This window comes from Thamnophis sirtalis, unplaced genomic scaffold (genome assembly GCF_051295495.1).
Source record: "Thamnophis sirtalis isolate CommonGarterSnake01/CBP01778 unplaced genomic scaffold, rThaSir2_p1.2 scaffold_4, whole genome shotgun sequence".
NCBI classification, from domain to species: Eukaryota; Metazoa; Chordata; class Lepidosauria; order Squamata; family Natricidae; genus Thamnophis; species Thamnophis sirtalis.
In genome coordinates this window covers 94303919-94330422 of record NW_028261384.1, presented here as the reverse complement: position 1 = coordinate 94330422, position 26504 = coordinate 94303919, and the positions used below count along the sequence as shown (strand labels likewise).

General features: G+C 40.0%; 1 protein-coding gene across 1 annotated transcript in view; it reads right to left on the bottom strand.

Annotated features, from left to right (window-relative positions):
* STARD3 (StAR related lipid transfer domain containing 3) overlaps positions 1-26504 on the bottom strand; it is a 34829-nt gene extending 8325 nt beyond the window's left edge. The window contains exons 1-9 of the mRNA XM_014053491.2: positions 26348-26504; positions 15497-15775; positions 11121-11198; positions 10781-10858; positions 10613-10666; positions 10219-10336; positions 8616-8714; positions 7704-7756; positions 2701-2793 (exon numbers count right to left, since the gene is read on the bottom strand). Coding sequence (XP_013908966.1) covers positions 2701-2793; positions 7704-7756; positions 8616-8714; positions 10219-10336; positions 10613-10666; positions 10781-10858; positions 11121-11198; positions 15497-15703 — 780 coding nt within the window. The 5' untranslated portion in view covers positions 15704-15775; positions 26348-26504. The remainder of the gene's footprint in view (positions 1-2700; positions 2794-7703; positions 7757-8615; positions 8715-10218; positions 10337-10612; positions 10667-10780; positions 10859-11120; positions 11199-15496; positions 15776-26347) is intronic.

Here is a 26504-nt window from a genome sequence, read left to right as displayed (position 1 = left end):
CCTATACTATCTTGTTTATCTGATTCAACAACTTCCACTGCTTTTGTAAATTATCTAATCCCTGAGCCTTTCATTGGCAAGACATCAGAGTCAGCTCGGGAGTTCATGGCTTCCATGACGGCTATGGACCTAACTCAGTTAATTCAAGACCCCACACATAACAGGGGACACACGCTCAACCTGATTTTTTTCTCCAGGCAGAGGATGAATAATCTAGATTTAGGGGATATTTCTATCCAACCCTTGCCATGGTCGGATCATTTCCTCATCAGGTTTGACTTCCATACTGTTACCCTCGCCGCAGGGAGGCAGAACCGACTAGATGGTTCTGCCCCAGGCGCCTGATGGACCCTGAAAAGTTCCTGATGAAGTTTGGGATTTTTCCTGAATCCCTTGCTCACAGCTCGACTGAAGCCCTAGTGGAAGCCTGGGATAAAATCGCTCAGATCTGGACAGGCTTGGATTCTGACGGGTAGATTCGGGTGAGTTGATGGGGATAAATCTTGTGGAGACTATCTGGGATGAGTTTGACCCTGTGACCCCCCAAGGGCATGAACAGGACTATGGGGAGACTCAGTGCTGCCACTTGTGTGCTGGACCCGTGTCCCTCTTGGTTAGTTTCAGCTTCCCGGGAGGTGACAGAGGCTGGTTCCAGGCGATTACCAATGCTTCATTGAGAGAGGGGCTCTTTCCCACCACCTTGAAGGAGGCGGTGGTGAGCCCCCTCCTTAAGAAGCCATCCCTGGACCCAGCGTCTTTAGCCAACTATTGTCCGGTCTCCAACCTTCGTTTTGTAGCGAAGGTTGTCGAGAGTGTGGTAGCACGTCAGCTTCCCCAGTAACTGGATGAAGCTGCCTACCTGGATCTGTTTCAGTCGGGTTTCAGGCCCGGGTACAGCACGGAGACGGCACTGGTCGTGTTGGTTGATGATCTCTGGCGGGCCCGGGGCAGGGGCTGCTCCTCTGTCAGGGTCCTATTAGACCTCTCGCCGTCTTTCGATACCATCGACCATGGTATCCTACTGCGACGACTCGGGGGGTTGGGAGTGGGGGGGCATCATTTTACGGTGGTTCTCCTCCTACCTGTCGGATCAGTCACAGTTCATGTTGACTGGAGGACAGGGATCGATCCCGAGGTGAGTCACTTGTGGGGTGCCCCAGGGGTCGGTTCTCTCACCCCTCCTATTCAACATATATATGAAACCACTGAGCGAGATCATCCATGGTTTTGGGGTACGGCATCATCAATATGCTGATGATACCCAACTTTTCATCTCTACCCCAAACCACCCAAACGGTGCCCTCGACGTGATGTCCCGATGCCTGGAGGCTGTGTGGATCTGGATTGGGAGGAACAGGCTCAAGCTCAATCCCTCCAAAACTGAGTGGCTGTGGTTTCCGTCATGCTGATTTGTGCATCTTGTTCCATCTTTGATGATAGGGGGAGAAATTTTAGCCCCCTCAGAGAGGGCCCTCAATCTGGGAGTCCTCCTGGATATGCGGCTTAGTTTAGAAGAACACCTGACGGCCATGACCAGGGCCGACTTTTACCAGGTTCACCTCGTACGTCAGTTGTGCCCCTTCCTGGATCGGGATGCTCTATGCACAGTCACTCATGCCCTCCTTTCTCGCCTGGACTACTGCAACGCTCTCTACATGGGGCTGTCCTTGAAGAGCACCCGGAGGCTTCAGCTAGTCCAGAATGCGGCCGTGCGGGTTATCATGGGGGTACCTAGGTTACACCCCTTTTACCGTGTTACACCCCTTTTAGGCGGCCTGCACTGATTGCTGGTTGTTTTCCGGGTGAGATTCAAGGTACTAATTATGACTTTTAAAGCGCTCCATGGCTTAGGCCCAGGGTACCTGCAAGACCACCTATTGCCACCAGTAGCCTCCCACTGTCCAGTGCGATCCCACAGAGTTGGCCTCCTCAGGGTGCTGTCGGCCAGATAGTGTCGGCTAGTGACCCCCAGGGGGAGACCCTTCTCTGTGGGAGCACCTTCCCTCTGGAATGAGCTGCACCCTGAGCTTTGTATAATCCCCAAACTCCGGTCCTTCCGACACACGCTAAAATTTGGCTTTTACAGCAAGCCGGCCTGGCCTGAACAGAATAAAATAAATGATTAATTTTATTGTTAATTTTAATTTAATTTTTAAAATTTTATTGTTAATATTAATTGGGTTTGTTTTGGGATACTTTATTTAATTTCCTTTTTAACTTTTGTAATATGTTTTTTTTTTTTAATGTTGTATGCCGCCCTGAGTCCTTTGGGAGAAGGCGGCATATAAATCCAACAAACAAACAAACAAACAATTACTCTAGTTGAGAGTGAAGCTTCCAAGAAGCCTCTTAGTATATGCTCTGGCTAGCCTATTTGGCACACAGATGAACTACTTAAGACAGCATTATTGGTTAATCTCAGAGGTTGAAGTGATTCAACAGAAAAAAAGACAGGGAATAGGTATAACTATTTAAATTATGACTGACAGTGGTATAAAATGCCAAGGTTTTGAGATGTAAAAAAAAAACCCCAGACCAAAATAAATCACTTTAGAATTTTCTGCTTCTAATATAACATATAAGCTGTACAAGTATCAGAAAACTTCAGCACTGCTATTTCTAAATCAAATAGTGCAATTTCCAGGTGACATGATTGGTTCTAGGATTTCCGCCAGCAGTCACTCAGAAATGTAAACTTACTGTGCATTTCTCAAAAATCCAGTTTTCTTCTTGGGTTAAGATCTGATCCATCACCTCCATTGCTACTTTGCCTTGCCGGACATATTCTCTCTCCTAGGCCAAAATATGGAATTCATCTTATCAGCACATAATTTACTTTATACCCAGCAAATGTTGATATCTGAAGTTCATTAGATCAAGACTTAATTTAATCTAGTATGATACAAGGAGATACTCTTGGCTACATGCAGCACCAACCAGACTTCCTTTCATTTACCATCTGCACTCTGTATATCCCCATGCTGTTCCCGGGAGTCAAAGTGATCAAATTCTAAGACAGGTGCCATTTCGGGATGAATGAAAGAAAAAACTCTGTCGTCCATTGAATCAGTATAAAATCAGATTTCTTGAAAACAAGAATGTAGAACATAGAACATTAGAATTGGAAGAGAACTCAGAGGTCTTCTAGTCCAACCCCCTGCTTGAGCAGGAGCTCCTATACCAGTGATGGCTAAACTTTTTGTTGTTGGGTGCTACAAATGCGAGTGAGCACGTGCGCATGTGTGCTGGCACCCATAATGCAAAGTGTGCCCCCATATGCGCATGCATGCAAAACTTCCCACACGCTTCCCCCCCCCTGTTGGTGCGTTGCTCGCTACCAAACTGAGCTTGGTATTTCTTTTGGGGGGTGGGGTGGAGGAAGCTGTTTTCACCCTCTTCAGGCTCCAGGAAAGCCTCCTTGAAACCTCCGGTAGGCCCGTTTTTCACCCCCCACAGGCTCCAGAGGCTTTCCTGGAGCCTGGGGAGGACGAAGATGGCCTCCCTCAGTGGTCTTCGGGAAGCGGAAACAGTCGGTTTCCGAACTTCCGGTAGGCCCCTTTTTTGCTCTCCCCAGACTCTGGAGGCTTTCTTGAAGTCTGGGGAGGGTGAAACAGAAAATCAGCTGGCTGGAGCACTCGTGCACTGGAGCTGACATAGGGCAATGGCTTGCATGATCGCAGAGATGGCTCTGTGTGTCACCTGTGACACCTGTGCTATAGGTTCGCCATCACGGCCCTATATTATTTCAGACAAATGGTTATCCAGTCTCTTTTTGAAAGCCTTCAGTGATGGAGCACCCATAGTTTCTGAAGGCAAGCTATATACCATTGGTTGATTGCTCTCAACATTAGGAAATTTCTTAGTTCTAGATCATTTCTCTCCTTGGTTAGTTTCCAACCATTGTTTCTTCTCTTGTCTTTTGGTGCTTTGGAAAATAATTTGATCCCTCTTTTTTTTAGTAGCCTCTCAAATATTGGAAAAGAGCTATCATGTGCTACCTAGTCCTCCAGCCACCTAATCATTTTTGGGGGGGGGGGGGGGAATTTCTATGCATTCTTTCCAGAGTCTCAACATCTTTTTTTATTGTGGTGACCAAAACTGGATGCAGTATTCCAAGTGTTATCTTAATAAGGCTTTGTAAACTGATATTAGAACTTCCTTCTATCCATTAATGCAGTCTAGGATTGCCTTGGCTTTTTTGACTGCCTACCGCACACTGTTGCTTCATATTTAAGTGATTGTCCCCTCGGACTCCAAGATCCCTCTCACAATTACAGACATTAAGCCATGTTTCACTTAATCAATCTATACCTATACAGTTGTTTTTTCTTACCTAACTATAAAACTTTATTTTTAACTCCATTGAATTTTATTTTCTTAGACAGGACCCAGTGTTGAAGTCTGTCAATATCTTTTTGGATCTTACGTTTGTTTTCTGGGGTATTGGCTATTCCTGCCAACTTAGTGTTGTCTGCAAATTTGATGAGTCCCCTTCAGTTCCCTCCTCTAGATCATTTATGAAGATATTGAAGAATACTGGGCCTAAAAGGGAACCTTGGGGGTCACTGTTCCCTCTAAGGTGCGCGGCTGCGCAGCCGGGCACATGGCAAGAAAACCCCGCACAGCAGTTTCTAACTGCCGCGCAGTAATTTCTGTCAAAGCAAATGTGGGGAAATCCTTTGCAGGCGGCTAGAATTGGCCACCCGCAAAGATCCTCCGCAGTGCTTTTGAGGAGCAATGAAGCTGCGGGAGCCAGTAGGAAGGCGGCGGAGGGGGCGGGAGCAGGAAAAAAAGCCCTCATGTCTTCTAAAAAGCACGGCAGAGGATGAGGCGGCGGCAGGGGTAAATGTGGTGCCCTTGCGGCGGCTCCACCTCTCCGCCCTTCCCCCACCTGCAGCCTTCCCCGGCCTGGGGGTGGTTGGGTGGGTGTCTCCTGGGGGAGCCCAGCTCGTTTCTCACGCGCAGGAGTTGTCGGCGGGCGTGGATGTGCTTTGTTTGCGGGCAAAGGTACATGGCGGGCATGCGGCGCTCTTGCTCCTCTGGGCTCCTGGTTCCCTCCTTTCAGCCCCGTTCAGACAAGCTCTTTGGCTGCGCCCGAAGATCCACGCTTGGAGAAGGGCGGCGGTGCTGGGCGGCGGAGGGGCCGCGCTTAGGCGTATCTGGGTGGATGGGTGCTGATCCCCCTCCTCGTCTCTTGTTGCAACATAAACACTCCGACTCTTCTCTTCCCTACTGACTTACATTTGTGAGGATGGGACGAGTGTGCGTGGTGGTCGTGTGCGAGGCAGCCGAGCGGAAGAGGCTTGGGAACTCGGGAGGCTTCTAGACGGAGCTTTTGAGTTGCTGACTATTGGCCTTGGGGTTTGCAGCCTTGGCCTGCCAGATTGTCTCTTGAGGAGGTGCAGAGACCCTCTACCCAATTATGACACACACTTAGCTTAGCAAGAGATGCAACTACTAGGAGCTACAGAAAGAGGGCCAGAAAGGGTTCTTCCCTTTCTTCTCCAAATGAAATTCTCCACCTGACCACAGGAAAGTAAATAAGGAACAGGAAGTTTGTAATCCAGTGACTGGTTGGCACAGAAAGGTTTCATCCCTCATTCCATAATGCTTGTGGCTGTTGCAAGTCAATAAAAACCTTTTAGCTTCTGCAGGGTTGAGCAAGGGAGAGGAGATCCAGTGGCTTCCCTGTAAGCAACTGGCCCCTTTCTGATTAGGAGGATTCTTGCAGATAAGTGAAATAAGTGGAATTTGTTACGATTTTAAAATGTACAGTGGGAAGGATTGCTTAATATAGCTTGCTTATTATTTGAGTGGTTAGGAAATCCTGATTCTGCTTTTCAGATGATAAAACTTGCATGTTTCAATGCCAGAGTTTCTGAGCCAACATGACTAGAGGAGGAATTCTGGGAGTTGAAGTCCACAAGTTTTAAAACTGTCAGGTTTGAAGACCCCTGGTTTTTTTTTCTAAAGGGTTAGGGGTGCGAGGGTCTTGTAACAACAGCTTTAAGATTTGCGTGCTTCAAATGCCAGACTTTCTGAGCCAACATTTTGGTTGCTAAGCAGGAGCGTTGTTAAGTGATACTGATATTATATAACACTTTTAATTAAGCGGGTACCTTGAATAAACATAACTTTGAGTTTCAAATAATACTGATTTCGTTATTGTCTTAGGTGACATCTATGAAAAAAATTCAGGTGCTCAGGCATGAAAATATGCCGCTCAAACACTATACTTTTCTGCTCACACTGAAAAAAAATTAGAGGGAACATTGCTTGGGGTACCCCACTGTTACTTCCTTCCAAATGGATGTAAATTTTACTTCAAATTCAAATTGAATTTAAGGATAATTTCCCTCCCTTCCCCAAGGTTATATTAGAAAAAAAATCTTCCTTTTTTATTTTAAGTGAGTTCAATATCTGTTTATTTTCAGTAATCTTTCCATAAATATTAAATAAGCAAGTCCAGCCTTTATGCCTTACACCTTTTTCAAAAGCTACTTCTCCCAATCTAAATCGCCACCAGCCTACCATCTCTGCTGTTTTATTTCTCCTAATATTAAAAACAAAAAAACTATTACTCATTCAAGGAAGCAAATACAAATTGTTTGTCCATGTCACAATAGGACCAGCATGCTACTATGGTACCAAAAACTTTTGAGTTTATGGAGCTTCTTTGAGAAATTGGTAGAAAATATTAGACAGGATAATCCTGCCCCCTGGTGGATAGCAAGAAACAAAAACAAGAGACAAGTAGATTTTTCTAATAAATCTAGGATAGGCATGTCCAACTAGCGGTCTGTTATGTTGCCCAGCACAACTAGTAATGTGGCCCCACAAGATCATACATTTTTAACATTCTGTGGTTTATATACATTAAGTATATTATATTTTTTATATGCAGTCCAAGACAATTCCTCTTCATTCATTCAATATGGCCCAGGCTAGAGAAAAAGTTGGGACACCCAAGGTCTGGGATGCAGAGTGATGATTGAAATTTCTGCAGAAAAGATTCAATTGCTCTGCTTGATGCTCTGCTTTAGGGAAGCATATTTGTCAAACAACAGAAGAAATTTCAGATTTTTCTGAAAGCCATGGGGTTCTCCAAGAAGTAAGATACTACACCCTACTTACAATATTTGTATGAAGTTAATATAAATAAAATATTATTTTAATATACTGTTTGCATAAACCCACACCAAACATTTGCACATTTGATACATGCAGATATATAACATCTGATCACTGCAACTAATCTGGAAGTTCTTCTAGGCACAGTGTTTGGATAAACATCTATCTGTGATAAATGCTGAGATATCTCAGAATAAAAACCACAGAGTACATTTGAGCACCTGTCCTGGGAAATATTTCCTTGGATATTTCAGAAACCCATCACATGTCTAGCTTTATGTGAATTGAAATGATGAGCAAAGGGATTTAATACACCTTCACAGTAGACTAGATAGATGGGTGAGGTGGCATTAACCTGATTCTTTTCCATTACTATTATGGGTTGCTGCCCACTATTGTATTCTTGTTTATCTTTTGCTTCTATTTTATTGCCATTTCATTGTGCAATTTAGATTGGACACCCAACACAAAAGCAAATAGATAAGAACACTAGCATGCATTTTATTATATGAAAACAGAAAAATATAACCCAAAATATGAGAGCCCCAAAGGATTCTGCTGTTAAGGCATACCTCAGCAGTTACTGCTCTTTTCCCCATAACTTCATCATCTGACTCATCCGATCCTGCATTAGAGAGAGAAATAAATAAATATTTACAAGTTTGGAAATGACTTTTAGAAGTATTACGTGTAAAGTAGGAAGAAACATTTCTAGCTCTAGAATTTCTTGACAAAACCGACTATTCTAGGAGAACATAAAACAAAAATAGGAAAGTGTAGATATTTTCTCTTATGTATTCTAAATATTTAAATTCCAGTTTGGGTTATTAAGTCAGGAGTTTGCTTTTAGAACATGTTGAGGTATAAAAACCGCTAACCCGAAGAAAAACTAATCCTTGTTGTTTCTGTATGAATTAATGGTTTGTCTTACAACTAGAAGTAGGTAGACCTAAAATAGCAATAGCACTTAGGCTTATCTGCTATATGAATGTGATTCATGTAAGGGAAGAAGGCTTGCAGATTACATAATTCTATGCTAATTCTGCAGAACTGTTAAATGTTCCCATAAACATTGCATCAATTTCCCCCATCTAATTCTGCTGAGGTTAGGTATAATCTGGACACTAAATTATGAAAAAACCCTGGACAGGTTTCTGTGCATATAAGGATTTGGGGTTCATAGCAGATTTTACCTGCTGGAAGCATATTAATGTGTTAGGAAAGAGTTGTTAAAATATCTCCAGAGTGTACAAACTTTCCCCCTTTTATGTCTGCTCCTTCTTTTTATTAACAGAGAAGTGAAACAGTTTTGTCATATTTGTGTCAGATATTAAGGGAAAAGGGCTGCAGTTGACAAAAGAGAAATCATGTCTGAATGTCATGTGTGAATTTATAACTTCTATGTTCTCCATCAGACCAACTCTTAAACTCATCATTATAAAAAGTTGGTTAGCAAGTGTTTGAGAGGAAGAAGTATCAGTCACCTGCAACAGATTCTGGAGGGGAGTAGAACTGGCCATCTGAAAGTGCTCCTGAATAAAAGAGTGGTCCTCGAGACACAGCAGCCTGAGCGGCCACATACCCTGAAAAGAAGAGAAGAGAAGAGATAAGAAAAAAACTGGTTGGCTTGATCATTATCTTGTGATACTTATTGCTCAGTCTACACAATATATGACATGAGAAAGCCTACCAAATGAAAGGGAAAATCACATTAGAAAATAGTGAGCAATCTTCTTAGAAATTAGACTATTTCACAAATTAGAACTATAATTTTCATTGAAGTCCAGGTGAAACTGAAAGACTCAGAAAATTGTTCATTGTTCACTGGTGAGAAAGATTTAAAAAAATCTAATGCCTAAATAGGAGAGGCTGGTCTAATGAAGGACTGAATTGGACTTCATGGAAGATCTATTGGTGTAAGAATAAAAAGCAAATTAGAGTGAAAACTGCAATTTCGTTCTTTCAATTCAGATTAGCAAACATTCAGTGATGAAGAGTTTTAGGAAAACACATTGGTCTGGCTGTCTGTTCACTCATCTAGCAATTGAGATTATTACAAACAAATGAATCCTACATCCTGTCAAGCAACAGTTCATATGATGACTCTTTCATCAGAGTGAAAGTTACTATTAATATTTTTTTTAATGCCTCATAATGAAACACATACCAGTTCTTTATTTTCCAACAATTTTACCCATTTATTTCTCAAATGTATATATCACCAGAATCCAAAAACCCCTGCTGGTACTGGATTGGTTAGACTAAATATTACTTCCAAAGGATAGGTACAATTTTAAAACCAGGCCTTCCTATTTCTAATACAAACTAGAAATTGTTACCAGCATACTTTTGGGGTGTTAATAGGAAAATAAAGACAAACATACTGCCCACTCCAATATCCTCATGCTAAAATCCCCAGTCTTTCTTCCAGAATGCAAGTCTAGAGATTGTATGATTATTGAACAGTATTTTAAAAAGTTGCCAGACCACTAACCCATCTGCTTTTCAAAGAATTGCAAATCATGATCACAACATCAAAGTCACATAAAAATTTAATTACATACATCATAGCAGATCATGAACCTGTACATTCTGTTGGACAAACAAGCAACTCGTTGTAGCATGTTTAAGTTCAAAAAAGCAGATTTTTTGCTTTTGTATAGCAGCTGGCCAAACTACTATAACTTTTCAGCTTAGTCTATCTGCCTGTCACATCTCAAAAGCAACTGCTTAAACAATAGAGAGCTTTTTTCATCTAAGCAATCTCGTTATGTTTCTAGATTAAAGATGACATCTCAGTCCCACCATCTTTACATTTTTACATACACTGCAGTATGTCAAAAATAAAATGAGACAGAAAGAAAGGATATATCATGGGTAAATTCTAACTTCCTTCTACTTAGAGGTAGCTTATTTAAAAACAAAAAGTCTTAAAATATATTGCGTTTAAAGTAGCAAATGCTTCCCTGAATTCTACAAGGAAGTCTCTGGTCAGAATGCCTCATCAAGAAAGCTGATAACACCATTTAATAGGTGGAAGGGCAGCTTTATTTAACACACCCGCCCTCACTGGATAAACAGACTCACATTGTTCTTCCTCTATCTCCTGCGGCAAGACTTTGAAATCCAAAAACCATGTTTCTAGCCAGGCAAGGACAAAGGAAACAATGGGCAGGAGGTAGCCAAATGCCCCTTTGGTCAGCAGCTGTTTCATGAAGAAAGAAAAAAAAGAAGAGAAATTTCAAGGCATGTATTGGAGATCACTTAACACTTGACTATTATTCACCATCTTGGAAGATCAGATGTTATGAATAAAGTACTTTATTTGTAAGCACACCTTTGCACCTCCAATCCCATTACCACCACTGGAATCTTAATGATGAACTAAATTCCCATGAGCTAATACGGAATATTTTAATCTGCTCCAACCATTAGAAAGATGCAAAATTTCAAATAGAACCCATTTTTTTCATGAACTTACATCTGAGAAGATAACTTTCACTATCAGGAAAGTGCTACACACCAATGTAGTGATCTTGGGGATGAAGAGGAGAGAAGGAGAAAGAAAAAAGAAAATCCATTACAAGAGCAGCTTGGGAAGCTACAAAGTTATATAATTAAACATATTTTGTAAAGAATTTTCTCTTACCGCTATGACCCACCAATGACGGAGTTTAAAAACAGCATATGCAAGAAGTAGTACCGAGAACCGGAAAAAAGCCAAGAGCTAATAAAAATGAATATACAACATATTTATGAACAATAATGAAGTTCTGAGAAATACAATTATTTCTGAGTGAATTAAATTAACAGAAAACTAAGTAAACTGCTGGCAGTATAAGATTTTTAGAGACTTAAAAATAATTCTACAAAATGCAACAGCTGATATGTTTTAACAGCCATGTGAATTATTTAGTAATAATTTGCCCTGACAAAAAAACCCTCCTTTTTTTTTTAAAAAAAAAAGAGAATTGCAGCAGAATACTTACAAATATGTCAAAAAAGGATGTTTTAAACTTGTAATAGATGACTTCTTCTTTTAAATTAACTTGGATAGTTTTGATAGTCTGAAATTAAATAAGATTAAAGAAAATGACATTAATAGAGTTTAATGGATAGACAATGATTAACTGGGATTTTTTTTTTACTATGAGCACTGTTCGCTAGAGTTAGACACAACTGAACAGGAGAAACCTTTACCTTTTATTTAAACTTTTTTTAGCCTTCCTCAGTTGGTGTCTCCGGATATGATGGGACTACAATTCCCAAAATTTAGAACAGCATAGCCTCTCATCATGCATAAACCCACATCTCTGAAGACACAAGGGAAGTTTTAAGATAATGCACCATTTGTATCTTGAGTACAAAACTGTTTTGAATATAAAACCATCTGCTTCATACTCAAAAGATAATATATGAAGCATTATTATAAGCTTGAAACATTTCCAAAAGTTTTGTAAAAGCACATTTTGTACTCAAGCAATTTTGCACTTGGGATATGACATTTTCTGAACTATTGCGCTTGAAATGGTTTGAAAGACACCCTAGGAAGTTTCTTCTAGGCCTGGGGTACCAAACCCCACTTCCATGGACCAACATCAGCCCACAGTATTCCAGACCCTGCAAACAAACAAAGCCGCATCTGCAGGATGCTGGCAGCACACAAAACCATGCCCCCCACCAATCCACAGAAGAATCTTTCTCCATGGAAACGGACCCTGTGCCCAAAAGGTTGGGGGGCTACTGTTCTAGGTAATATTGGATAGCTCAGAAGAATAACATATAGCACTACAATTGACTCTAGTCCATTCTGATTTGGCTCTTAATTTATGTTATCTTTTAGTTATACATTGTTGACAACTGGAGATGGGTAAGAAAGGGTAGCTACAGAAGATGACCAAGGTAGCTATAGAAGATGACCAAGGTGAATCCAGGGGTGGGGTGAAATGCATCATCAATGTGGAATTACTACACCCTCATAAGAGACCTAAGTCCAGCCTCGCTGGAAGTCTATTGAGTCTTATCTGATGCCAATTTGCCTTTACTGTTAGTAGATCTTATTTCTGTGTGTATAGGTAGCATGAAATAAACGTTTAGTACTTCTGAACTTTATCCTAGCTCCTGATTTCTTGCACCTGAAAGTAGCAAGTTTAATTTGGAATGATTGCGTCTTCAGACCTGTTTATTGGGGATTTTATACAACAGCCAAATTATGGATATAATCACTAGTCTGATCCACTGAAATATGTAAAAAAGGCATTAAATAGCAATGTGAATCAACTAGCCCGTTAAGGAAGACTAATTTATTGGTCCAAATACAAATTAAGTTCACATTCAAATTGCACAAGATCTAGTTCAAGATGAATTCTTGTGACATAATTACATCTTGAGCCATAAATAACAAGACTTCGACCATAGTGTCAATGTTCCCTCCCCCACCCTAAGCAGCAGGGAGACTGGGCAGAACATACTTGCTATCCTACATTCAAGGCTTAACTACAACTAATCCATAATGGGACCAGAAGATGCACTTCTGGCAGAGGGGCAGAATTTCATGTCATAACTTTCGTTGTCACTGAGGCCAGCTTCATTATTTACTGTATTATTTATTTATTTATTTATTTATTTAAATCTATCTGGCTACCACACGACTATATATAAAGAAACCTGTGAGGGAGAAACATCTGGGAGAAATACAGACAGATCCTTACATCTCTCCAAATCACTTTCAACAACATGCACAAAATTTGTAGCTAATCGGGGGCCAGGTCCTGGATAGTCAGATTGTCCCATTGACTACTTTCAACAATACTACAGATATTCAATGGACTACTAAAAGAACCTCCAGAGTTTTTGCATAGCAGTACTTGTTCTCTACCCAGCTATCATTAAAATATTCTGAACTTTATTGGGGTCATTATTCTTAGTTGGCTTGGCATTTCTCAGGTTGGGGAAGAATAGTTTTTTAGCATCATATATTTATCTGAATTCTGCCTAACAATGGCAGACTCTTTTCATCTTAGTTCTCCCTGTTTGATCTGGACCTCTCTAACAAGTATCAAGCAATAACAAAGAGTTAAAAACAAACACGCAACATGAATGTTAAGAGTGATAAACCAAACATCAGACATGTACCGTGTTTCCCTCAAAATAAGACAGGGTCTTATTTTCTTTTGCTCCACGAAATATGGCCTTGGGCTTATTATAGGGGGAGGGCTTATTGTTTTGGGGTTGCTGGGCAGCTGCTCCCTTGCGAACTGGCTCCCGAAGAGCCGGGCACAGCCGCAGGGGCGAAATAGCCATGAGGTGACCATGCTCATGAGCAGCCACTTGGCAAACCCCCTTTCCAGCCAGGCAGAGCTCCATGCACTGACCTAGGGGGTATCCCCAAGACGCCAAGGCACGTGGTGCTCTGCCCGCTCCCCAGATCCCGTGACTTGGCACATTTGGGATACTTCCTAGGTCAGTGCATGGAGCTCTGCCCGGCTGGAGAGGGTGGTTGCGCGAGCGCCTGTTCAGCCCTCGCCGCGCTCCGAGCCTAACTTCTTCTCTGTCTTCCAAACTTCAAAACTTGGCTGCTGAGTCTTCCAGCAACGGCTGCTCTAGGAGTGCGCTGTATGGTTGTTGGCTGGCTGCTGGACAGAGAGTTTTCCGGACAGAGAGTTCTCCAGCAGCCAGCCCACAACCATAGCGTGCACTCCTAGAGCGGCAGCTGCTGGAAGACTCCACAAGAATCCCTAGCCTAGAGTTAGACAATATTGACCTCTGCAGATTGACTTAGCTAATTCCTGTGAATGCAAGTCATTTGCTATTTTGGTAAGTGTTTATAGAAATTCTACCCCAGAACATCAGTAAGAGGTTAGATTGCTGAATCCCTCAGTGCAGATACAGATGTGATGGAGATTCTTCTCTCTCCATTTGTTCTTATGAATGTGAAGATTCCCTTCCCTCTGTTTTTATGACTGAGTTGTTAAATAACTGCTTTATACAATGGAAAGACTGAATCTTGCTTCTAGCAGGATAAGCTTTCCTTTACTTGTGCATTCTGTTCTGGGGAAATTGATTGGCCCATTTGAGGCTATAATACTATCAGGAAAACCACGTGTTATTTCCTGTGAGTAGGGTATTTAGGCTTTTCATTGTTTCCCTTCCTTTCAAAAAAACCCCTCCTTTTTTCTAATCCTTTGAAAGCAAGGAAGCGGAGTGAATGGGTGGCCATATGATGAATCTCTGCTCACTTGTCGGTTAAAGAAGTTGTGGTTTCCAAATCTAAAAGAGTGGCATTCAAGAGATCTATAAATTACTATACTTGAGCTACTTTTTCACAATAGTTGCTACTATGGAATATATTGACACATTGCATGTAGAGAGCACAGAGTGAAGTGACCAAAACATTCCATTTCTATCATATGGTTCTTTCCATTTCCAATGACTCTGTTCTTACTGACATGCTATATTGAGAAACATTTTGTTTACAAAGAATATTGTTGGAATGCTCCAAAGTTATTATGTATTATGCAAATTAAATTGTGCTTAATGAAATTTCTGTTCAGAAGCTCTAGTATATCTTTGACACAATTAGTTACCCTTTAGACGTGGACTACAACTCCATTTCCTCTGGACACTTGCCAATAGATTAAGAAGCTTCCATGTTGGAAGAATTGCTGAAAGAGTACAGAACTAACTGCTACAGATGAGTGGGAGTATAATATTACTCCTACAGGGAGCAGTGTTTTCAAATGCTCTGAGGAACCAATTGGAACATGTTTGCAATCAGGAAGGAATGCTTTTCCTTAAAATCAAATTGGTTTCTATTCTTATAGCACAATGTGTAAGCTGAGTAATTCACCTGAGTCATTACCTCACTAACTTGTAGCCCACAATAGCATTGATATGTATAGGTTTGTTTACAGGAGGAGATATGAAATGGCCTTCCTTCTATGGCTAACAATTAGAATAATTCCAAGAGGTTAGTCACTATTGTTTTTTGTCCCAAGCAGGTTTACAAATTAAAAACTTGCAGGTTTGATTCAGCCTCTCTTATGGTTTGTGTTTAAAGCTGAAAAGACCAGGCAATCAGATTCTAAATCCAATGAAATAATAGCCTATTCCCCCCACTCTTGTCCCCTAAGATGAAAACTAGTCCTAATATACTATTGTTGGCTTAGGCAATTATTTACCCAAAACAGGGATGGACATCTCCAACTGATGCACTGTATTTCATTCACTGCAGTAGCTGTGAAGAAAAGTGTCTCTGGAGAAACTTTTATTTCTCTAATGTTTGAGCGAAATAGGGAAGCGGGAGAGGGAATCTAGGAGGTCAGGAGAGAAGATCTTATTTGCAAAAGCCAGCTTTTTGACTCACATTCAGCTCAATTATCCAGAGGAGTGAGATGAAGAGAAGGTCAAATGTCACAAAGAGGCAGAAGGTTCGTCGCACATCAGAAATGGCCCTTCTTCTCTCTGGAGAAAAGTAATGTGGGGAAAACCCCGGTGAGTGTGAAAACGAGGAAGCAATGGCAGGAAGACTCTGCTCCAAATCAGTGTTCTGGAAGTTATACAACTTGCTCATCCTTGGAGAGAACAGTGAAGTTGTTGATATTTATGTACAGGCGTGTCATCCGTGATCTTGTCAATGGATCATCTGTTTTGAAGGAAAGGGGAGAAAAAGAAAACACACAGATAAGGCCTTCTAGACGTTAAACCTACTCTTTCTACCAAGGAAGTCGGGATGGCATATTAGGTAGAAACTCAAGCATATTTCTGAATTAGATCAGATTGATTTGCCATGGTTTACCATGAGCTCATGGCAAGTGGAATCCCATCGCTACTGCCTCTTCACAAGATACATAGTCAAAGAACTTCAGTATCCTAACACAGATAGGATGGGTATAGGAAGAATAGAAAGCTCTTGCACAGAATGAGCTGAGACAAATCTAAATACAAACAATTCACTTTTAATATTTGTTTTGATTTTGTCTCCATCAAAATGGGACTTATTTTGTGGGAGTTGGAATGAATCTGACTTCTATCTCCTTCCCCATTGAATTTCCTTGTAGGAAGCTGTCAGGAAGCATTCAAAACTTCACACTACTCCACCACTCCCACCAGCTTCCCATTTTCTTTGCAAAAGCAAGGCCAACAGACATAAAAGTGGCTGCTGGGAAAGTAGGTGGTTAGGTATGGTGCATTGGGGGGGGCATGGATCAGTAAGGCTGTATGAGTAGGTGCAACAAGTGTCACATGAATCAGCGAAGGTGTGAGGGGAAGGGTTCTGTGAGAGGTTGTGTGTGGTTGGGGAGGGTATGTGAATGGGTGGCATGGATCAGGAATGCTACATAGGGGTACATGATAAATCTATGTGTGTTGGGTAGTATATGTGAGGTGATGCAGACTGATAATACATGGGGGTTGCAGGCATGTGCAAGAGGTGCTATGGTGGCGTTGGAGAGGGCATGTGGGAGAATGGAATAAGTCACGGTCAGTGCTTGGAGGTGTGCAAGAGGTGCCACATGGGTTGGAGAAGGCCTGGAGAGAGTGGGGTGGGAAAAGTATGCAGGGTTTCCTTCCACTGTGTTTGCCCTCCCTCTGCTGCTATGTGTAGAAGGGAGGGAGGGCTTACAAGAATGGCTAGGAAACTCACAGAACACGGAAAATGATGATCATGTGACTGTAGCAACCGCCGCCGCCAGACCATGCCTAAGTAGTCACAACTTTCCCAAATTTTGTTCCTCAGAACAACAGCTACTGTAAGTTACCCCATTTGAGCTTTGTTGATAAAATGTTGTCCTATTATGCACCCTTTCATCCAGCTAAAGTTACAGACACAAGAGTTTTAGTAGTTTATACATTAGGCAACACTAATGCAGGAAGTCTCCTCAAGGATATTGAACACAAGTCATATTTTAAGAAAATGAACAACTGGTAAGAAATTGTGATATTCACTTATGAAGTAGGTTCAATGGCAGAATGAAAGCAAGTATGAAAATGCTGGGCCATCCTATTCCAGCTTCTGTCAGTTGATCCATGAGAGGGGATGAGAAAATTGTATCCCCCTCCCTAATATCTACAACTGTTGTATCAGATGGTTGTCTGCAGATTTGGAAAGATTCAAAGGTCATCTAATCCAACTTTCTACCCAAAGACAGCAGGGTTGGAAGAAGTATTCTACAATAACTAGAGTCTAGAAGCAAATTACATGGGAGGTGGGGGAACAGCTCAATTTTCCCCATACCCCATTTGCATTTGCTTGGGAGATGGCCAGCCACCCAACAATCAATCCACCCAGATCAAATTATAAAATCAAAATTGCAATTTCAAAACATCCAACAGCAAAAGAATTTGTTCCTTGGCATAGCTAAGCTCCAAGAACAGGGTGAGTGTGTGGAATTTGGGGAGGGGGAGAGTTCCAGATCTGCAAAAAAAAGTAAACTGTCCAAATTATGAGTCACATGTTACATCTTCCCAAGTGGCAGCTTTCATCATAAAATTTATGCCAGTTACGACCGAGGCAATTAGATTTTCCATCTGTGCATTTTGCAAGGAAAAGCTACAGTTTACACATGTGTGTGCCCTTTCCATAAAGGTTGCTATGAATGTAGGCATCAAACTTGGTTCCCAAGCAACATTCAACATTTAGCACTCCCTGCTAAAATGACCTTCAATCACTAAGCTTCACTGGATTTGGGGGTGGGGAAAGAGGAATGTCACTGTAAATAATACTGTAAGAATTGGCAGTATTGGAGACAAGAGGTTTAAAGTTCAGCCATTTTACAATTCCCTTACAATATATCCCTGCACGTCTGCTGATATCTCTGCACAACTTTGAGACCACTTACATTTATATCATAACATCCATGTAAAAAAATCATGAATCATAATCATCGATCATAACTAATCCCTCTTCAGTGTATCTCTAGTTAAAAAGAACAAAAATAGAGATTTCTTAGAACCAAAGCTAGGGATTTATGAAGATTTATGATTTACTTGTTTGTAAACCACCACCCCTTTTAACAATGCACTTACAACCTAATTCTAATCATGCAGTAAGTAATCTAAGTTATTTGGCTCTGAAAATGTCCATCCCAATGACTGACCCAGATTGGATCCTGCAAAATTATCCTAGAAAATGTATAGTTGCGTGTTAGGAAGTCCTCCTATATTCAAGGCCACTGCTGTTGGGCAGGTGGAGGCCATTGCTTGGGAAGGCTGCACCCAGCTTTAGTTAGCAGACCAACTGCATCTGAATTATGAGATTCTTGCATGGGGACATTGTCTTTGTCACTTTGAAAATAGATCACTGCAATGCTCTATACATAGGACTGCCTTTAAAGACTATTCAGAAATAGGGTTCCACCACAAAACCGCGGTCGACTAAAGCGCGCTCGACGAAACCACGTACCTGACGTCATCACAGCGCGACGAAAAAAGCACGCTGTGAGCGCTGAAGGTAAAATTAACCCCGAAACCTAAACCTAACCCCCCGAAACCTAACCCTAAACCTAACCCTAAACCTAACCCTTAACCTAACGCTAAACCTAACGCTAACCCTTAACCTAACCCTAACTCTTAACCTAACGCTTAACCTAACCCTAAACCTAACCCTAACTCTTAACCTAACCCTAACCTTAACCCTTACCTTAACGTGAATCGACTTGCTTTCAAAGCGCTTTTTAAAGCACCCTTTTTTCTCCGCGGTTGCTGTTGTCGCACTGCTGATGACATCAGCGACGCGCTTTAATCGGGCGCGCTTTAGTGGACCGCAGTTTTGTCGTGCCACGCAGAAATAGTGGTGCCTGAGTTTATTACCTGTCAACAGCACATTTTGCCTGAACCTCAGGCCTATGTTGGTGGCCAGTATGCTTCTAAATGCAATTCACAGAGTTGCTATTGACTTACAAAATCAGTTAGGTTTTTCAGCTCCTTTTCCACAGAGAGTTGGTAATTTCCTGTTTATGAGTATTGCCATTGTTTTATTACTTCATGTATTTTTACTCACTTTGTGGGGAGATAAGCAGCAAACAAAATATATATAAATAAAAATTATAAATTTGTTGTTTCAGTTATTTTTAGCATCATCCTATACTTTTACTACAGACATTTTAAATGCTGAACATTGTGAGTGTTTAATTTTTAATTGCTATTCTAAACTGCCACGAGTCTCAATAATTTAGTGGCATATAAATGCAAAAATAACTGTGTTTAAATATGTGAAGATATGCAAGATTATTTGTCATGGTAGCTGAGAATTTTGCTTAACTGTGTTGGGAATTTGTTTTTTTCATTTTATTCTATTTTTCATTTTCTTCATCTGACAGTGAAGATTTGACTTATGTCCTACTTTTATCTTTGATCAACTCAAGGCAACAAAAGCTCCTGTCTTCTGTTTTCTTCATAGCAGCAACCTTATGGTCTATATGACAGTGATTGGTCCAAAGTTATCCAGACAGATGTTATGGTTGGGGGAGGCCTCTAAGAAAGGGGGTGAGGGAATGAAAGAAAAATTATCTTTTTATCTTTAATCCAACTCTTCAAACTTGATTTAGTCTCTAAGTAAGATATCTATCTGAAAATTGGAATTTTATATGAATTATTTCTGACTCTTTAAAATATCTATGTCTTGAATATTTTACTTGAAACACTTATAAATTCTGATACCAAGGTAATAGTAAACAATTTTAAACATATCACTAACAAGAAATAGGGGTAAAAAAAAATCGCCAGGGCGCCAGACTTCACAAAAGAACAAGGACCAGAACAGCATTTTCCTTCATGCCTTGGATTGCAACTAATTTTACTCTTTGCTATCTTTGCAATATCAGCTGGAATGAAGAGTTCTAGATAAATACATCAAGAGAGAACTCAATGGGAAAGATTGAACTATGAATGTAAAATCTATCAGCATTCCACAGTACAACTTGCAAGGTGTAATTGCAGGTGTGCAAGTAACGTACAACTATCCACAATTATTTTTGTCTCAGATAACTTTTTTCAATATGAAAAAAGTTCATGCTGTTACTGTCCTGCTCTGTAATGGTGGTTCAACTAAACCCAATCAAATTTAGGATTATGTAATCTAAAATCATGGAGCAGGCTGAAAAACGCCAATAAATGGTATATTGTTCAACATGTTGAGCAGTGAGTCGACCTGAAGTTCTCCAGCTGGAGAGACATGGGGGATGTGAGCTCTGAAGAGTCTCACATGAACCCTGTCTGACAAACTGTCTTGGACATCCGTTTTGGATCAGAACCCGCCTGTGTCTGTGTGTGTGAAGAAGGGGCAGCGACCCAGAGGAAGTGCAACAGGTCCCTCGTAGGTCAGAGATTTGCCCTCTGAATTGGAGCCGGGCCGGCAGCATGGCAACATGGCTGCAGAAGAGCTGGCTCCAGGCCAAAGCAGCTGAACAGGAGCGTGCAAAGGTGAGATAAAAGCCTGGTAAGATCTATTATCCCACAATCATAAATCAGAATTTGGAAAAGGCAAAGAATCTTGAGAGCATAAATAATATTGATGGACAGATTGGGATTTTTGCGAAAAGATAGAGGAGGAAAATGGAGGGTTGAATCACTAGCCCCAAAGAGAGCCATTTGCTTGAAATAATTTGGACAGAAAGGAGAAAGAAGAGAAGTGACAAATCCACTTAAACACAACCCACTTAAACACAACCTCTAAATTTGGTTTTGGATTTGAAAAGATTGTGTTTTTAAAAGAGCCTAGGAGCGTGAAGATTTGCTTCGTCTGAGTGTCTCTTAACTAACATATCTTAAGCAACTTCCATTAATGAGAACTGAAATGCAACAAGGGAGAAAGATCAAGAAAAAAAGCACCATCTCCTTACTGACAACTGATAACCTAATCTTGCCTTTGTAGGAAATTTCAATTAACCAACTGCCATAAATCAGAATTTGGAAAAGCAGGAGGGAAGAGAAACATACCCGAATTTGGCTGTATGCAAGTGTGTTCCACTTAATATATTTTGAGCAATTATAACCAATGAGAAGTGAAATGTACCAAGGAAAAATAATAACAAAATCAAGAACTGGGGGAAAAGTCTTTTTTTCTTTTTTGTCTGCAAAAGATCAAGATTGCTCCAGCTTCTCTTCCGATTTCACAGTAGTTGAATTAACTAAATATAAGGAGAACCAGAATTTTGAAATAAGATTGGCATAACTAACTGCAATTTTGGAACTGGACATTAAAGAAGAGCAAAAGACCAAGATAGCTCCATCACATTTCCCCACAGCAGCTGAAGCAGATAAATTTAAGGTGGACCAGAAATAAGAATTGTATATTTAACTGTAACTTTGGGACTAGAGATTATGGAAAGGTGGGAATTTGAAGAACTACATGAAATTATAACAAAAATATGCATAAATCATTAAAATCAAGTCTAAAGAGAATTCAGAATTCAGAAAAGCAGGTATTTAAAGGAGAAGGGGAGGAAGTAGGGTGGAGAGACAATGAAAGGGTAGAAATGATGGAAAATAAAAAGTACACAAAAAACTCCATAGGGCTTGGCAGAGAAGACTGGAATAGAGAAGTGGGAAAAAAGATTTGCTAGGAAAATATCAGACAACTAGAAATTATTATATGGGAAAATATAAAGCTGTTGACCTGTTGCTTCTATAAGCAAACTGGTGTTGATCAAAATTTGGTGGAAGACATGACCTGAGGTGTTGTAGGACCAGTCTCTCAAAGCACTTCATCACTATAGACGTCAGTGCAATGGGTCTATAGTCATTCAAGCTTTTTATGGCTGCTTTCTTCGAAACTGGGATAATTGTAGCTGCTTTCAAGCATGATGGGACTAGCCTGTTGCAGGGAGAGGTTAAAAATCCTTGTCACAACCCCTGTTAATTGGTCAGCACAGGTTTTTACCACTTTTCCCAACGCCCCGTTTGGACCTGCAGCTTTGTTGGGATTTACAGCCTTCAGCTCAGCTTTGTTGGGATTTACAGCCTTCAGCTATTGTCACTGAATATGACAATAGAAGGACAATTAAGCAGGAGTTAAAATATATGAAAAATAGACATATATAGAACTTTTAAGATGAACAAAGTGAGATGTGTACCGCTTGTTATTCTATATAGTAGATTACAGGAATTGTAATCAACATTGAACAGTAAGGATTGCCATTTATAGACAATTAAGGGTAATCTAAACCAAGATATTGAAAAATGGAGAGGGAACATGAAATATACTTACAATGGGAAACTATTGAGATTTAAAGACAGAATTACAAAGTGGGGGCGAATAAGGATGAATAATTATATAAACATAATGATGAGAATAGCTGGGAATTGTAACCAGGTCTACATCTCAGTCAAAATTAGGCCGGGGGTGGGCGCTTTAAAGTATAATGAATATATATATTACTCTTTTGTTTTCTCTCTTTTTTTAAAAAAGGAAGAAGATATATGTTAAAAGTAAATATGTATACTGAAAAGGAATTATAAATACCATCAACATAAAATGGAGCTTGTTCAGAAGCTGAAATACACCAAGTAAGTGAGATGAAGAGTGTGAAGTACAGGAGAAAGAAGGTAAAAAAGGAGGGATAGGAGGGTGGGGTGAAAGAGGAGGAGAGAAAGGAGAAGTGGAAAGGGAAGAGAGGAGAAGGAGAGAGGACGCGGTAGTAGAGAAGGGTGACAGAGGGAAGAAAGGCGGTAGGGAAAGGGAGGAGAGAAGAAGAAAGTGAAGATACAAAAATGGTGTATGGCGAGCAGAAGAGCCAATAATTGTTTTTGGGAGTTGATGGTAAGATTAACTGATGTAAACATTTAATAATACAATACGATGTTGGTTATGTAATAGTGTACATGTGGTTATATGTTATGAAAATGAAAAAAATAACTTTATATATATTAAAAAGACATGTTGAGCAGTGATCAAAATGTAGTTCTAATGAATGTAAAGAAAAGCAGAGTCAAAGTAATAAATTAAGTTCTAATTCAGACAGGCAATTCAAAGGAACTTATAGGTTTGCTGTTCAAAAGGGTCAAAGAGCTCAAAGACATTGGTTGTATTCATGCAACATATGAAAGCACACTGAATGGCTTGATAAGATAGTTCAATTCACATGTCACATTAAGAAATATATTCTATGTAGCTTTGGCTTGAACCCCTGTAATTTGTCATTCAAAATGTGCACACTTTCTAAAACTCCTGTCTTCAGGACCTGCTGAATCTAAAAAACAAAGTTTAATGTGAAAGGTGTCAAGCATCCATCTAAGACTTGTAACTAGAGTTGGATGTAGGTCTAGTGAAGAGTAACTTCAATGTCTAAGAGATCATTATTCCTACAAAAAATTCCCATTAATCTGGTAATGGTACTTCTTTTAGTCTTCTGAAATTAGCCTCAAGCAGCACTGTTCCCTTTGGAGTTCTGCAGGATAGCAAAGGATATCAAAGTTGTAGGAACTTAAAAAAATAGGTCCCAGACTGAAATGAATCTGTTTTTCCTCAGTCTTTGTACCTGACTTTGGGTTCAGGGTTTTCCAAAACTTCTCTCAACTCTTCTTCTGAAGGACATAACAATTAGAACAGTGTACCTTTAGTTTTTGCTACTATATTTGCCTAGATTTCAATGGTTTCTATCACTTAAGAACTTTTAAGCACTCTTTAAAGAAAGACAATGAAGGTAGTCCTGAACATACAGCACAATTGGAACCATAATTTCCACTGCTAAGTCAGATGGTTATTAAATGAGTTGTAATTAATTTTATGGCCCTTGTTGCCATGGTTGTTAACTGAATACTGCAGTTGTTAAGTGAATGGTGCTGTTAATCATGTGATCTGCGGATGCTACAATGGTTGTAAATGAAAGGACCAGCCACCAGTCTCTTTTTTTTACTGCCATTATAACTTTGGTCATTAAATAAATGGTTGCAAGTTGAGACTACCTGTATCAGAAAGAAAGCTGATATGACAATCTAAAAGCAAAATGTACTCAATCTATATAATATAAAATTTATTGAGGGTTCGAATAGGTAATAAATGGTTGAATAGAAGCAGTGGTAGCAATGAAGGCAATTACTTAATGACTTAACAATCAAGGAAATAAAAATAAAAGGAATAATGCAAGTATGAGTAAAATCACTTCCTGATCACAAAAATATCCTAAATGGCCAGCCCCTTCTGCTTCCAAAAGGTATTTTAAGTACACATTTCAGAAGGGTATTACCCAGCTTCATATAAAGTTATGAGAAAACAAAGAAGCAGAACAAACTGCTGTTAGCTTGCTACCATTTAGGCATGAAGGCCAACTAGAAGTTGGAAGGTAAAATTATTATTTAGTACATTATCATAAAGTCCTTTTGCTAAGAACAGCACAGCCTCATATGACAGATTAACACAACAAGGATAGCAGTATTTGATTACCTAAAAGTTACTCAATAAATGAAGGAAAATTCCAATGTTTCAAAACAACAACTCACTACCTGGATAGCCTGATCAGCAGAGATTCCAATGGCAAATTAGAAACACAAGTGTACCGAAACAATTTAGCAACTCTGAAAGGCAGAAAAAGGAATAGAGCAACTATACAAGATCTTCCAACAAATTCAACAAATGTGCCTGACCACTCAACCCAATATAACACAAGCTATAAAAAGGATAACACTACCAAACATTAAAAAAAAAAATCTCAAAAACCACCAACAAACCCTTACAACCACATGGAATCAATATAGCACAGAAACAAACTAAAGCCCTCCAAAACATCATAAGTTAACAAAAAGAACCCATAGTCCAAGAAGAAGAAAAGAGTCATTTATAACATAGAGTGTAAACACTGCTACAGCCACTACATATAGAACAATCAGGCGGAAGACTAGTAGAAGTAATCATAAACACTAACCAGCAGTCAAAAACATGATGAAAATTCTTTTATTCCACAACATAACATACTTAGCCATAGTTTCAACTGGAAAACTGTGAATATCTTAGACCAAGCCAAGTCCAAAAAGGCTAGAGAATTCCAGGAAGCCTGGCACTCTGATAAATTACTCATCAACACATAGATATAAATATCTACATACTATGCAAGAAACAATCATCAAGCCAAAAAGAAAACAAAAAGACCAAAGCATCTCCCCACCAGCCATCAGCACCCAGAGAGCATAGATTAACACCAAGATTAACATCAGATCAGCAATCAAGACTGGTATTGTTTACTCTTGCTTTGGGTAAACAATACCCAAATCAAGGAATTGCCAAACTGAAAGCTCAACCAAAAAGAGCAAATATCCCAACACTCAGACAGCAAACAACTAAAATATAAACTAACAAGCAAACTGCACTCCTTACCAACACTGATGATATTACCTAGTTTGGATAATGAAATGTCTGCAAGGAAACCACTGAGGTCAGAGGGCACCAAGACCCCTCCTCGTTTTAACCCTCAGCTATAAATATTCTCCTTTATTGGAACATCTGCTCACCAACAGAAGATGACTCTGCAGACATATCATGCAGTGGATTCTAATCACTCTCTCAGCATAACCTACCTCACAGGATTGTTGGTGTGGAAAAAATGCGAGGAAAAACAATCATGTACACTTCCTTAAAGGAAAAGGTGGACTATAAATCAAAGCGATTATAAACCTATAGAACGTGATTGGCAGTTTTCCCAATCTACTACCCTTTACATGTTTTACCGCAGAGCTTTTAATGCCGTTCAAAAGACAATACAGATTGTGAATTGTTGATTTTTATCATATTAGATGTATCAACCCCCTTAAAACGGTTGTTTCAAACTCTCACCTTTCCTAACGTGGTAATAACAGATGCTGTAAAGCTTTAAAAGATTCTGTCATAATTCACTAAGCCTACGGAAAATTACCGCAGATTCTGTCCGCCCGCGTAAACACTGAAACCCCAAATCTAGAATTCAAGGAAAACCTTAATGCTTCTCATAATGCTGTGTTAAATGTATATTTATTTATATTGATGTTTAAGTAGAAGCAGTATGCTCCATCCCATATTTGGGTAGATCAGGTTGCCCTGAAAAAAAAAAGACCTCATAGGGCTGTTTTAAACCTTATTTCATTAATAAATGTTGAATTATTTATTCAGAACAACCTATCGGGCAACACTATATAACAGAACTGCTTTTTATTATTAAAGACTGACGAATATTAAAGTATTAATCCATATGATTTAAGAGTGCCTGCAAGGCATGCTTTTCGCCGCTGCAATTACTATATAAGGATTTACCTGGTCAGTCGCTGTCTCAATTCCTCATCGACAAGAGGAATCAAGTGAAAAAAGGCGGAAGTCACCCCAATTTGAGTCGCACACTACTTCCGGTCACATGGCGAAATGTGACCAAGAATAAGCCGGAAGAGACCCCCTCCCCCAGTTTCGATTACCT